The 14,156-nt window shown below is 43.7% G+C and overlaps 1 protein-coding gene and 1 long non-coding RNA gene across 2 annotated transcripts in view; one reads left to right on the top strand and one right to left on the bottom strand.

Annotated features, from left to right (window-relative positions):
• Positions 1–14,156, bottom strand: part of LOC136628321 (uncharacterized) — a 59,776-nt gene that overhangs the window by 37,677 nt on the left and 7,943 nt on the right. Inside the window, exon 2 of the long non-coding RNA XR_010792870.1 lies at positions 6,844–6,945. This is a non-coding gene — a long non-coding RNA (uncharacterized lncRNA). The remainder of the gene's footprint in view (positions 1–6,843; positions 6,946–14,156) is intronic.
• LOC136628318 (uncharacterized) overlaps positions 1–14,156 on the top strand; it is a 77,157-nt gene that overhangs the window by 28,214 nt on the left and 34,787 nt on the right. The window contains exons 4-6 of the mRNA XM_066604125.1: positions 5,661–5,740; positions 7,763–7,824; positions 12,692–12,839. Of these exons, the coding sequence (XP_066460222.1) occupies positions 5,661–5,740; positions 7,763–7,824; positions 12,692–12,839 (290 nt within the window). The remainder of the gene's footprint in view (positions 1–5,660; positions 5,741–7,762; positions 7,825–12,691; positions 12,840–14,156) is intronic.

Below are 14,156 nucleotides of genomic sequence, written 5' to 3' on the forward strand. Positions count from 1 at the left end.
AAATTCACCCAATGTGCCGTCAGGGAGATGTAGTGGCCCTGCCCGCCTGTGCTTGTCCACGTGTCCGTAGTTAAGTGGACCTTGCCACTAACCGCATTGGTGAGGGCGCGTACAATGTTGCGGGAGACGTTGTCGTGCAGGGCTGGGACGGCACATCGGGAAAAGTAGTGGCGACTGGGAACTGAGTAGCGCGGGGCCGCCGCCGCCATCCTAGCTTTGAAAGCCTCCGTTTCCACAACCCTATACGGCAGCATCTCAAGGCTGATAAATTTGGCTATGTGGACGGTTAACGATTGAGCGTGCGGGTGTGTGGCGGCGTACTTGCGCTTGCGCTCCAACACTTGCGCTAGCGACGGCTGGACTGTGCGGTGCGAGACATTGGTGGATGGGGCCGAGGACAGTGGAGGTGAGGGTGTGGGTGCAGGCCAGGAGACGGTAGTGCCTGTGTCCTGAGAGGGGGGTTGGATCTCAGTGGCAGGTTGGGGCATAGGGGGAGAGGCAGCGGTGCAAACCGGAGGTGGTGAACGGCCTTCGTTCCACCTTGTGGGGTGCTTGGCCATCATATGTCTGCGCATGCTGGTGGTGGTGAGGCTGTTGGTGGTGGCTCCCCGGCTGATCTTGGCGCGACAAAGGTTGCACACCACTGTTCGTCGGTCGTCAGGCGTCTCTGTGAAAAACTGCCAGACCTTAGAGCACCTCGGCCTCTGCAGGGTGGCATGGCGCGAGGGTGCGCTTTGGGAAACAGTTGGTGGATTATTCGGTCTGGCCCTGCCTCCACCCCTGGCCACCGCACTGCCTCTTGCAACCTGCCCTGCTGCTGCCCTTGCCTGCCCCTCTGAAGACCTGTCCTGAGTAGGCGTTGCACACCAGGTGGGGTCAGTCACCTCATCGTCCTGCTGCTGTTCCTCCGAATCCTCTGTGCGCTCCTCCCTCGGACTTACTGCCCTTACTACTACCTCACTGCAAGACAACTGTGTCTCATCGTCATTGTCCTCCTCACCCACTGAAATGTCTTGAGACAGTTGCCGGAAGTCCCCAGCCTCATCCCCCGGACCCCGGGAACTTTCCAATGGTTGTGCATCAGTGACGATAAACTCCTCTGGTGGGAGAGGAACCACTGCTGCCCAATCTGAGCAGGGGCCCGAGAACAGTTCCTGGGAGTCTTCCCGCTCCTGAGCAGGTGTCATTGTAGTGGAGTGAGGAGGCTGGGAGGAAGGAGGAGCCGCAGACAGAGGATTCAGATTTGCAGCACTGGACGGCGCAGAACTCTGGGTGGATGATAGCTTGCTCGAAGCACTTTCTGCCATCCACGACAGGACCTGCTCACACTGCTCATTTTCTAATAAAGGTCTCCCGCGTGGACCCATTAATTGGGCGATGAATGTGGGGACGCCAGAAACGTGCCTCTCTCCTAATCGCGCAGCAGTCGGCTGCGACACACCTGGATCAGGAGCTCGGCCTGTGCCCACACCCTCACTTGGGCCTACGCGTCCTCGGCCGCATCCACATCCTCTAGGCCTACCCCTACCCCTCAGCATGCTGTATTACCAGTGATTTCCAAGCCAGGAAAGAAATTGGTGCAAGCCTGCAGCCAAAATAGAATTTTTTCCCTTGTTTTTCAAAGGACAAGCCACACTGCGTGTATTCAATGAATACTACTAAGTTTAATAACTGTGTTGTGGCCCTGCAAATGTGTCAGAGAACTGCAGTGATGCAAAGTTATTCGCTACAGCAGATCAGGGATTTCCCATGCAGGAAAAAAATTGGCGCAAGCCTGCAGCCAAAATAGAATTTTTTCCCTTGTTTTTCAAAGGACAAGCCACACTGCGTGTATTCAATGAATACTACTAAGTTTAATAACTGTGTTGTGGCCCTGCAAATGTGTCAGAGAACTGCAGTGATGCAAAGTTATTTGCTACAGCAGATCAGGGATTTCCCATGCAGGAAAAAAATTGGCGCAAGCCTGCAGCCAAAATAGAATTTTTTCCCTTGTTTTTCAAAGGACAAGCCACACTGTGTGTATTCAATGAATACTACTAAGTTTAATAACTGTGTTGTGGCCCTGCAAATGTGTCAGAGAACTGCAGTGATGCAAAGTTATTCGCTACAGCAGATCAGGGATTTCCCATGCAGGAAAAAAATTGGCGCAAGCCTGCAGCCAAAATAGAATTTTTTCCCTTGTTTTTCAAAGGACAAGCCACACTGCGTGTATTCAATGAATACTACTAAGTTTAATAACTGTGTTGTGGCCCTGCAAATGTGTCAGAGAACTGCAGTGATGCAAAGTTATTCGCTACAGCAGATCAGGGATTTCCCATGCAGGAAAAAAATTGGCGCAAGCCTGCAGCCAAAATAGAATTTTTTCCCTTGTTTTTCAAAGGACAAGCCACACTGCGTGTATTCGATGAATACTACTAAGTTTAATAACTGTGTTGTGGCCCTGCAAATGTGTCAGAGAACTGCAGTGATGCAAAGTTATTCGCTACAGCAGATCAGGGATTGCCCATGCAGGAAAAAAATTGGCGCAAGCCTACAGTAAAACGTAGCTGGCTGCGTCTGATTTTTTTTAACGTTCTGCACGCAGCACACATGTACCCAGAGCCCTGAGGACTGTCAGAGGCAGGCGAAATAGAATTTTTTCCCTTGTTTTTCAAAGGAAAAGCCACACTGCGTCTATTCAATGAATAATGTATGTCTTCTGGCCCTGCCTACACAATTCTATCCCTGTAGTATTAATGCTGGGTGCAATGGTCTGCACAGCCGGTTTTGAGAAAAAAAAAAATATGCAACACTGCTAACAGCAGCCTGGACAGTACTGCACACGGATAGATGTGGCCCTAGAAAGGACCGTTGGGGTTCTTGAAGCCTACACTCACTGCTAACACTCTCCCTGCCTAACCACCACTTCTGTCCCTATTGCAGGGCGCAATGCTCTGCAGATCCAATTTTGAAAAAAAAAAAAAAATACAGTGCTAACACAGTACTGCACACTATTAGATGTGGCCCTGAGAAGGACCGTTGGGGTTCTTGAAGCCTACACTAACTCCTAACGCTCTCCCTACAGCAGCTCCAGCACGATACCACTTTCCCTCAGCTAACTCACAAGGCATGTGTGGCGAGCCGCGGGAGGGGCCGACTTTTATACTCGGGTGACATCAGATCTCCCCAGCCACTCACAGCAGGGGGGTGGTATAGGGCTTGAACGTCACAGGGGGAAGTTGTAATGCCTTCCCTGTCTTTCAATTGGCCAGAAAAGCGCGCTAACGTCTCAGAGAGGAAACTGAAAGTAACCGGAACACTGCGTGGTACTCGTTACGAGTAACGAGCATCCCGAACACCCTAATATTCGCACGAATATCAAGCTCGGACGAGTACGTTCGCTCATCTCTAATAATGATATATATATATATATATATATATATATATATATATATATATATATATATATATATATATATCTGTCAGCCAATAGATATAATGATAGATATATGGGTCAGCTTATTAAATGGAGAGGGGAGCAAGTTAGCTCCCCTCTCCATCATATTGGCTGACACATATATCTATCTTTATTATTATAAATAAATACAGTAGAGGGTAAAAACTATTCTATGTGTTCTCTTTGTGTAGTTTAGAAAATTAAAACCCCTTTAGTGTAACAAATATGCCATAATTGGGTAACTTGGAAATGCTCTGTATTTACCTACACAACAGCTAGAACACCTAATAACATCCATTAAATGTGCTAATAAAGCATGAAATACAAAGCTCACCTTAGAGAAAGGTCATATCATTTGCACCAATATGTGTATCAGTGGTAACATTGTTGTTTGCTCCTCCATGGCATCCAGCAGATGGGCTTCAGTTTGCACACATACGGTTATTATAAGAAATAATTAGCCAAATTAAATATATCATTGAGACTGGCATAAGGAAAGCCCCGGTCATTATAAAGGTCTTTCCTTGTCCTACAATCAGCAGTACCTGGGAGATAACACTGCTGCACTCACGAACAGCACATTATCTACAAAAAGAGAAAAACATCTTCCGCTATATACTAAAGCCAAATTATACTTATTGTATCTTGTGCTAAGCTGGAATGAACAATCCTCCATCTGTATGGGAACAGATAATGATTGCAGCGAATTACTAATACGGCCATGCATATTTATGAGATAAGAGATACCACTTTGTACTATCATCAGGATAGGTCATCAATAGTTGATAGGCCGGGATCAGTCACTTGGGACCCCAAACGATCAGCTGAGCAGGTGTATGCTTTCAGCACAGCAAATACTCATAGGTCAGAGCAGAAGTCTCCACGCCGACCTCTGTGTAGTGGCTGGCGCTTGTAACTGCAGGCAGGGCTCACGTTAATGTAACTTCCTGGTGTCTTACAAGTGTGATATTTGGCACAAGCATTCTTTAGGTCCTAAATGAGGAGAGTGGGAAGGGGTTCCACATTCTGCAGAGGGACATTGGTACATGCAGCCTGAGGAGAATCTAACGCTCCTCTACATATTTTATTCCTCAGTTGCTTTAAAATAACCTTGACTTCCTAAAATTTTCAGTGTGAACAACATGTAAAACCTGCATCAAATGAACTCGGGTGAAGCTGGGTATATCAGCTAGTATTGAAATTAATAAAAGTTGTCCTACATGTGGACAAGCGCTTTAATTTTTTTCAACTACAGCTGCAAATGTGTTAAAATAATAAAAGCAATGGCACCCTCCTGTCCTCAGCCCTGGCGATCTAGCACTGCAGCTCCCGTTGTACTTCAATGTTAGGTGTGTCAAGCATCTAAACACCTTACCACTGCCCAATCAGTACGCGCCATTTCGACAGCCTATCTTAGATCCCTTTCACATCACATTTTGAAATTTTTGGAAAAAAACACTTCTAAATATGTAGAAGAAAGTCATGGTGTAAGGTGGAATGACAGGACTAGATTCATATATAAACTGAGGAATAAAGTAATTGAAAAAGGCAAACTACAAAAAAAAGTTGGCATCAGGTTTCATTCAGTCACCCGTGGATCTTGATAAAAACTTAATGGATTATGGTGGAACTGATAAAGGCTAATATATGAATTTTGGCTTTAGGACTCATACATATAGGTGTATTACGACCCATGCATAAGCCATTTATTTCCAGTGAAGGATGGGATCAGACTGAATCCTGTGGAATCAGGAGATCTTCTTCAAAATATTTCTTTGTCAAAGGCTTTCCTGATCTCCTAGGGCAGAGTCTGATCCAAGGCTCTATATATACTGCTGATGCACACAAGTCCATTTTGAATGAGGCTGTAATAGGAAGGGATGCCATGATACCTCCGTATCTCTCTGATTTCATTCATAGGTATATTGATGTTTTTCTTTCCATGTAAATGTAACAGATATTGTTGCATGCTCCTTTGAAAGCATTGCTTCTATGGGAGAGTACCTCCATACGTGGCACCCACAGGAGTCTTTACAACAGCACAAAGAGGCCATGCCGATCGATTCTAAAGAGCCATATAGCCTCCTTGCATTGTTGTACAAGCCCCATGCGTATTAACCCTTTATCTAAATCCCCTAATGTATTGAGTGGAAACTCTTTTTCTCTTTTAATGACGTGGCAACTAAGAGTTTCTGCGCTCAGTATTATTCATTCTTCTTTACAGGTCTCTGCATAATATTCAACGACCAACCTCAGCTGACTACAAAAAGAATAAGGACCAGCTACAGGGTGATAAAGCCACAGGTTTGTATGAAAGTATGGCTTAAAGGCAAGGGACTTGGGACAAATTGAAAATATTGTAACTTTAGACCATACCCTATAGAAAACTAGAAATTGGTTTGAATATTCTTAAATGTCATCCCAATAAGAAAAAAATAAAGTAGATAGTTGCTATTGGAAACCAATTAAAGGGATTATCCAGTTGGAAACTATTGATGACCTGATAGGCTATCAGTAATGGATTTGCAGAGGTCTGTTGCCTGGTATCTGTGCCGATTAGCTGATTTCTGGGTTGGTGTGCAGGATGATTTCTACAGGAAGTAGACAGCTCCTTTCTCACTGCAGTGGCCAAGTTTAGTATTACAAGAAAAGTTCCTGTTTACTTTAGTGGGGACTTGGCCTGCAATGCCAAGCCTGGCTACTGTAGTGAGAATGGAACTGTCTATTTCCTGTGGAAATAATCTACTATCGATGACCTATCTTATGGAAAGGCCATCAATAGGTTACAATTGTTTTGAGGAGGACAGGAGCATCATTAGGGTTCTACATAGTACATATAGTGCATAGTGAAATAAAATTGAGCCCTTCGCACCTTCCCTATGAGTGAACAGATTGTCTTAGTACATCTAGAATACATGAAGAAGCATGCGCCCATTGCGCTAAGCCCAGCATCAGAAATGCTGGACTTAGTAAATTCTCCCAATGGTTTTCTCTATTGACCTGCACACAATGGCAGAACTACTGCAGTAGCACTATAGTGGCCACTGGGGAACACGATTAGTGCAAAATGCCACTATCCATCACTTATCGTTCCCCTCTGAAATTCATGTCTGCTCTTTGCCCTCTTCCAGCACAACAACATATCAGTGGGAGGTTTTCTCCTCCCCTCTATGTGAAGCGCCAACGCTATGGCAAAGCTTATCTTGGCTCAGGTGTGGCTGATACCGACACGTTGCCAGGCCTCAGTGCATCCATGTAGAAGGGGTAAGGACACACAGCACAAAGGGCAGACAGCAGCGGAGAAGGGGGTGTGGGGGGGGGGGGGGTGGAGAGACTCTACAAAAGGGAAGAAACAGATATTTAGGGATAAATAACAGGACAAAAGAAAGAAGAAAAACAGTACTCACGTGGTAAATGTCCCACCATTTTAGCGCCGTCACTCTGGTCCCAGCAGGTCCCACAATGCTCATGGTCCGTCCATAATTCTCTTGACTGCAGCAGCCACTAACCTATGGAAAAACATCAGAAAAAACGCAATACCCAGAACATGCTGCAACTTACAAAAAATTTGATGGATCTAAAAGACGCACTAAGGACTGGGTTTTCATGCCCAACCGATATATGCTGTCCCTCTCTGCAGGGGAGGAGGCGGTCCGGGAGCAGTGCATTGAGCTTCCGCCTCCTCTCTGCCCCTCACCACTGTTTGCAATGGGAGGGGCGGGGGAGTTCCACCCACTCCCATTGCTGGCTATGGACAAGAGGCAGGGAAGGGGCGGAGCTTAGCACTGCCCCCATCCTACCCACTCCCATTGGGAGCAGAGAAGCAGAGAGCCGGTGAGTGGGAGGGTCAGCATATATAGGCCGGGCATGAAAACCCGGCTGATATATGCACGTCTGAATATGCCCTAAAAGTGAGAAAATTTGCTATTACACAAAGCAAAAGACTTGTAGTGCATTTCATATTTGTCTATTTACTTACATCACCTGGATGCCGAGTTTTTTGCCAGAAAAAAACACCAAAACCATCAAAAAACATGGTGTTTTCACTAAAAAAGTAGAATGTGAAGCCAGGCTTATTTTGAGTTCTTTGAAAAATTAGCAGCAGATTGGTGAACATTATTAGAAGTTATTTAAAGGTATAAAAATATTAAAACACTGATGATTGCAATAGAATTCGACAGCAAAGAATTCTTTAAGTAGAATTCTTCAATCATGGATTTTGCTGCGCATTCACAGCAAATCCAAACTGAATCCACTAAGAATTCCAGGTGTTATATGATTATATAATGATTCTATATATAAGTCTGTTATATTTCACTATTTCAGGAGTAGTCAGTGAATACCTATGCAAAGATAAACTGGAAAGGGCCACAAGAAATCATGAAAGGGTAAGTAGAGTGACATAGTGATGCATCTAAAAGTAGCATTTACCGTATATGTCTTATATTAATTTTTGCCCCCAAAAAGACACTAGGTCTTATTTTCAGAGGATGTCTTATTATACTTACCTAGCAGGCTCGGTCCCGGTCCCTTCTGCTGCTCTACAGAGCTCCGACACGCTGAGCCACGACATTGATTGGCCAATTCATGAATCCCACCTTCACAATACGATGGCTGTAATAGGTTCATCAACCACTGCTCAGCCATTCAATGCAGCTCTTGATGAACCAATCACAGCCATCGCATTGGTTCATCAAGCACTGCATAGATTGGCTGAGCAGTGCTCGAGAACCAATCAGAGCCGTCACTTCTTGGAGGTGGGATTTATGGATCCCATAACCAAGAAGTGATCTTCTGTGGGTGAACAAGGACTGCAGGACGCACGGCGGAGCTCCGGACAGCAGCAGGAGGACCTTGACTGAGCCTGCTAGGGAAGTATTCCCATTCTTTTTTTATGTAATGCAGCTAGGGCTTATATTTCAAGCCTCCCCCAAAAAATCAGGGTAGGGCTTATTTTCAGGGTGAGTCTTATTCCTGGAGAAACAGGGTATACGTTTTACTCTACAATACATTATAGTTTCTTGTTAATTTTTTTTTTAATCGTTTATGCAAGGTTTTTATGTAAAATGTGAATTAAGGTGGGACGGGAAAAAAAGAAAAACCCTTTAGCCATAAAAGTCAATGAAGAGACGAAAAAAAAGAGCTGTGCAAACCAGCAATGTATAATATAAAAGGCAAAAAGAAATATTACCATTTGCAACCTATAAGAAGGGGGTGATTGAAAACTTGAAATGAAGCGGAAAGGAAGAAAGAAGTCCACCATACACATTAGGGAAATGTCATCTAATTGCATGTGTATGGGGGCTGCCCAACGTTCCCCTGACATTTTCCCCCGATTTGACATATTGAATATCAATGTCCAATTCTTCCGTTTTTCCTGGAGATAAGCTTACTCCCCTTACCCCATACTAAACACCTGAATAATCAGCTGAATCAAGCGTTCATGTGATTTTGAGGTAGTCGGGAGAAGCTGAAAGCAAAAGAAAAAAAAGGGAGGAAAAGAGGAGAAGGGGGAAAAGACCCTTAAGACCCTCATCAATCGTCACCCTGGGAACAGTCCAACAATACCTGAAAGCGTGTTAATGAGGCACTATAGGTTTGTATTCAGCAGGATCCTGTAACACTATCCTATAGTGCCAGTGGAGCAGGTGAATGGTACGTGATGGGGCGGTGGTGACAAACGAGGACAGAGGCAGCTATTTCTTTTTTATCAAAAATGAACTTTACTGAACAAACACGTTATTTATATTCTTTCACTCCACAGAAGGGTTTGCAGACTTAAATGTTGCGTCATGTATCTTAGGTCTTTTCTAATCATGTCTGATGTGGCAAGAATTTGGCAATTTTCAATAAAATGTCTCCGACCCACATACATGCGGGAAAACCCCGCTCTACAGTACTCTCTCCCTTCAGCCCAAGGCAGGTGAAACTCATGCACATTCAACACGCTATAAGCATCACGCACAGAAGCCTTCATCATATGTAACTCACACTATGCAATATCATTTTTATTGGACCATACATGGATTGTCCACTAGGTGCCTTCCTGCACTATAACAGTTATAATAACCATTTCACATGACATCATAAACACATAATATTACATCACTATAACAAATATCTATGTAATATCACCCTGTATATGCTGACTACGCAAGGCAATTACCTATGGCACCATAGTCAAATCTACTTATAAGCATTAACTCTTAGGGATAGTCTAGTAAGTCCAAGACCCTCACTCGGGCCAGGGATCTTACGCAATACAGTTCTGGTGGTGGACAAGTGCACTTGCGATTCTTGGAATGCTTGTATCGCACTGTGACGTGTTCTCTCTTTTCTTCGCCTGCACAACATCTACTCGCATATCTTTACATGGCAATCCTGTCTCTGCCTCAGGGGGGCAGCAGGCGAGGGAGACTCCCTCTCCTTCCATGCACTGTATGAAACCACGTAATTGTTCCCTCTTGCTGGGAACAATCACATTTTGCTCTATTGGCTAACACGGTACCAAACCTTAGTTTTCATTCTTCCATGCACTTAAACACATGATCCTCCTTCTTCATCTGCGTAGACCTTTCGCAGACCCCTTAGGCTTTGTTAGCCTGTTGCCTCCTGGCTGCTCCCCTGCATGGGGATACAGACATTGTAATGTCCTGTGGCATCTGGACTCTGCCACTTTAAATGCTACACTCTGATGCTAGCACACACTCCACTACTATGCGGTTTCTCTCCCAGCACTGTATCCTTTTATATTCAGTACTTGTTGCATCAAGGAAGCTCTCAAACTATCTGGAGTAGTGAGGTGGCTAGCCTTCATTCATGATCTATGTGGGGTCATCCTAGGGTGATGACATGCTAGCTGCATCACTGCTGACATCACTAAGGATCTAAGGCCTTCTTTGCATCGCTCAAAGGGCTCTGCCAGCTCTCCTCTCTTTCCCCCTTCTGGCCACGTCACTGACTAGGAATGGAGATTAGTCCTTCAGGCTGGAGCTGCAGAGTAGGCGCTTTCACTGTGGTGCAGGGAATGGAGAAGAACTCCCTCCTTCCTGTTACACTAGGTCTATTAAACTTTCATGTCAGTTTTTGACATGGGTCCGAAACCATCTACTTTTTGAACCCGGTGTCTCAGAGAAAAGGATTCCAAATGTCTCCATAAATGTGAAATACAAGCTCTCATTGTATTACCAAGATATATTAAGGAAGATGTCCAATGGGGCCTCAAAGGAATATCACTGGGATGAAGCAGTACGAAAGTAGGAGCCAAGGGGTTAGAGTGGTTAGAGAAGGTAAAGGTATTTCTTCAAACCTCTCTCCAAAATGGGATCAGAACTGGTCAATCCTAAGTGATACTGTATGTAGGATAGCTCCCTCTACATTTAAGCAGTGCCAATAATGCCAAGAAATAGTGAGCTTTTGAGAATATAGTTTGGAAAATGTTCTGCACAATCTACAGGGTAATTTATAGCCCACCTCTTAAAAATGGCTACAGATGGAGGAGCCATGCTATGGGCTAAACAGTTTAGTCTGGCTGCCTGGATTTCAGGAAAGGTCAGATTTAGGCCTTTCTCCCAGTTCAAGGAAATGAAGGGTGGAGAGTGAACCAAGGGGAAACCAATATGGCATAGATAAAGGGCAGGGAATAGAATGTTTGATAGGGCCAGGTCTCGAGCATAATGTTTCCACTGTTGGGACTGATGTGACTTGGGGAGGAAGTGGTGAAATTAGTTGGCTCTAAAGGATCCTAACAATGAAGGCCCCGAGGTATTGTTGAAGGACCTGAGAGAAGGCCAGGAATTGTTTTGAATTCAATGAGAGACATGAAAGTATCTATTACTGAAACACTTGTGGAAAGTAAGGTCATTCAGACCAAGAGGAAGGTATATAAAATCCTCTTTTTCGAACTATTGCAGCTTTTGCTTTATTATACATTTAAATGTCTATGTCTAGGAGAATCTGGGCTCTTTCTGCTAGATATGCCATAAATGTTGATTGTGGAAAAACCCTTTTAACATAATATTTATTACAGAACCTTAAGATGCTGTCACAGTGTACAGGTGGTACAATTAACAGAGGAAGACCGCATGGCTGGCTCTGGGGTTCCAGCTGATATATTAGCGATGACAGCTGCTTTGATCTGTCTGTAGGTTTATCTTCCTCGTAGAGGTTGTGATACCGGCAAGCACACCCAGCAGGTTCTGCTATGGTGTATGCTCCAGTCTTAGTTGCTTGCTTGCTCACATCTCTCCTCTTCCAGGTAACACAGTGGATATTCGGTTCCCCCTGCCAGTCACATGATCTATCTTTAAGCTTGAACAAAAAAACATTGCAAACCACTAGGGGGCAGAAAAGTAAAGTATTAGCTATGGTATGCAATAGCCTGCTTATTTAGACAACCTCTCCACGTATCACATATAGTCATCATCATATCGAACAGCTATAATTTGAATTCTAAAAAGAGACCCCCCCCCCTTTACACACAATACCTTTAAATGGTTTTCAACTTAAATTTGTCAAAAGGCAGTATAGTATTACTTTTTTCCCACCCATATTGATTGTTGTGAGATGTACAAATGATTCTCTAAGGAACCCAGAATCCCAGTCTATTGTGTAAGCTTTGTCTGATGATCCACTTGTACATAAATGGCAAATAAAGTTTAACTAATTTCCCAAAAGGACTGTAAAACACATCCAGTTATAGAGTATAGAAGACATTTCTGTGCATAGCGAGAGGGTCAGGAGGGGTGCAGTTTCTCCTTACGAAGAGCACCTACAAGATGCACGAAGACTTCCAAGACCATGACCTTATAAGTGTCCTCACACCTTCTAGGTGCTCTCCCTAAGCCGAAATGCACTTGGCCGGGTTGGATTCCGCACGCAATCTAAAAGTTCTTCCACTTCATAGGGCTGTCAACCTAAAGGCTTAAACAGATGGCCGTATTTTAGTCCTGTTATGCGACCGTGAAAATCATTGATTTCAATAGTTGCGTTTTCACTATTTCGCGTGTTAATACTACGTACGAGAAAGATAGGGCAGGAGCTATCTTCCCGTTTTTTTCTCAAACTTGCTTGCAATAGTGTAGTTTGAATAGTCAACCCCCCCTCCCCACACCAAAAAAAAAAAACCCGGTTCATGCTCCATGGCAGCAAGCGTATTAGCGCATGCACTTAGGTGTTTTTGCCCTAATGCATTATTTTTGACCTGTATGATAATGTAATGTACATCCTATATGTTTATCTGTATTTTCTGGACAGGTATGTGAAGCAAAAAATGGTTCTATGTGGCTTCTTCTCCCGGATGAGATGTGGATTTATATTTTTTCCCTCCTCTCCCATGGAGACCTCTCAAAAGTTGCTCAAGTATGCCGTAGATTCAGATACATTGCCAATGATGACACTTTATGTAAGTACTTATTCATTATAGTTCTAGTTCTCAAACATTACATCGGCCTCGTTGAAGATTTCTGTGCATTAATTTCTAAATTAGTTGTAAACATCAAATTCCTATATTAAGGATTCCGGCAAATTACTAAGGATTACGACAAGTGTTGGGAGAGAGAATCGGTTTCTTTTTTAAGTCTATGGTTGGAAAATGAAAACAATCCTCATCTGTGCGCAGCTGACTAATTCTCAGGAGGAGAGATAGAATTGTGGCTATATTTAGTTTTCTCATATGGAAAACAAGCTGTAATCTACCTAATAGATTAACCCTTTCTTGACCAAGGGTCATTGATGCGCCTGCGTCCAGGTCACATTCTGCAATTCTAGTATTCCCCCATTCAAAAAAATCATAATGTTTTTTTTATCTTCCAGGTGACATATCCACCTGAGGGGTTGTTTTTTTTTGCGGGACGAGTTGTATTTTTCAATTGTGCCATTTAATGTACCATATAATGTATTGAAAAATTGGGGAAAAAAGTGGGGAAAAAAAACATAATTGCAAAATTCTTGGTGGAGGGGTTGTTTTTATGGCATTCATCGGAAGGCTGAGTCAACTTTGAGGCAGCTACCTGAACCATGCAGGGATTGAACCCGCAACCTTCAGGTCGCGAGCAAGAGCTTAGGACTGCATTCTGCTGCCTTCACACTTTGTGCCATACGAGGGTAAATCCATGTTAGGGTAAATCCATGTTCTTATATATATTATCTGCACTTTGTGTTATTCCAGTACAAATACTGTATTAACACCTTAGACAAACAAATTGTGCACATAACTTTAGAGGATCAAAGGACAAACGTCACTATCACTGATCACCTGCTCGCCGAACAAAATGTTTGCCACATGCAGTCTTAGTGCTAAACCTCATGGTGTCTGCTAGCGAGGTACATAAGCTCACAATATTTAGGTTGGTTGCATAGTGATAGTGCGGTCAGCAGTAACAAACTACTAATATTTCTCCCTAAAATGAGAGGTGAACGAAAGAACAAAGTGTCACGGGACAAGTAGTGTGCCATTAATCTGCAGTGCATGGGATGTCTCCTGCTTCACTTGTCTAGCACTTCCTTAGGAAGCCGACCGAAGATCAGATGTAAGATTTCTGGTCTTTGATCAAATTAATAAGCAGAATGTTTCTAATATAGACTCATTAACAGAATATTACCCGAATGACGCAAGTGTGCTCTTTACTGTATGTACATTATTGCTACCTTAATCATAAAGTTACTGGGAAAATTGTACCACTTAAAAGTAGATATTAGGTTGTTTCAGCACTTTCACTCA

The sequence above is a fragment of the Eleutherodactylus coqui genome, chromosome 5 (genome assembly GCF_035609145.1).
Source record: "Eleutherodactylus coqui strain aEleCoq1 chromosome 5, aEleCoq1.hap1, whole genome shotgun sequence".
NCBI lineage: Eukaryota > Metazoa > Chordata > Amphibia > Anura > Eleutherodactylidae > Eleutherodactylus > Eleutherodactylus coqui.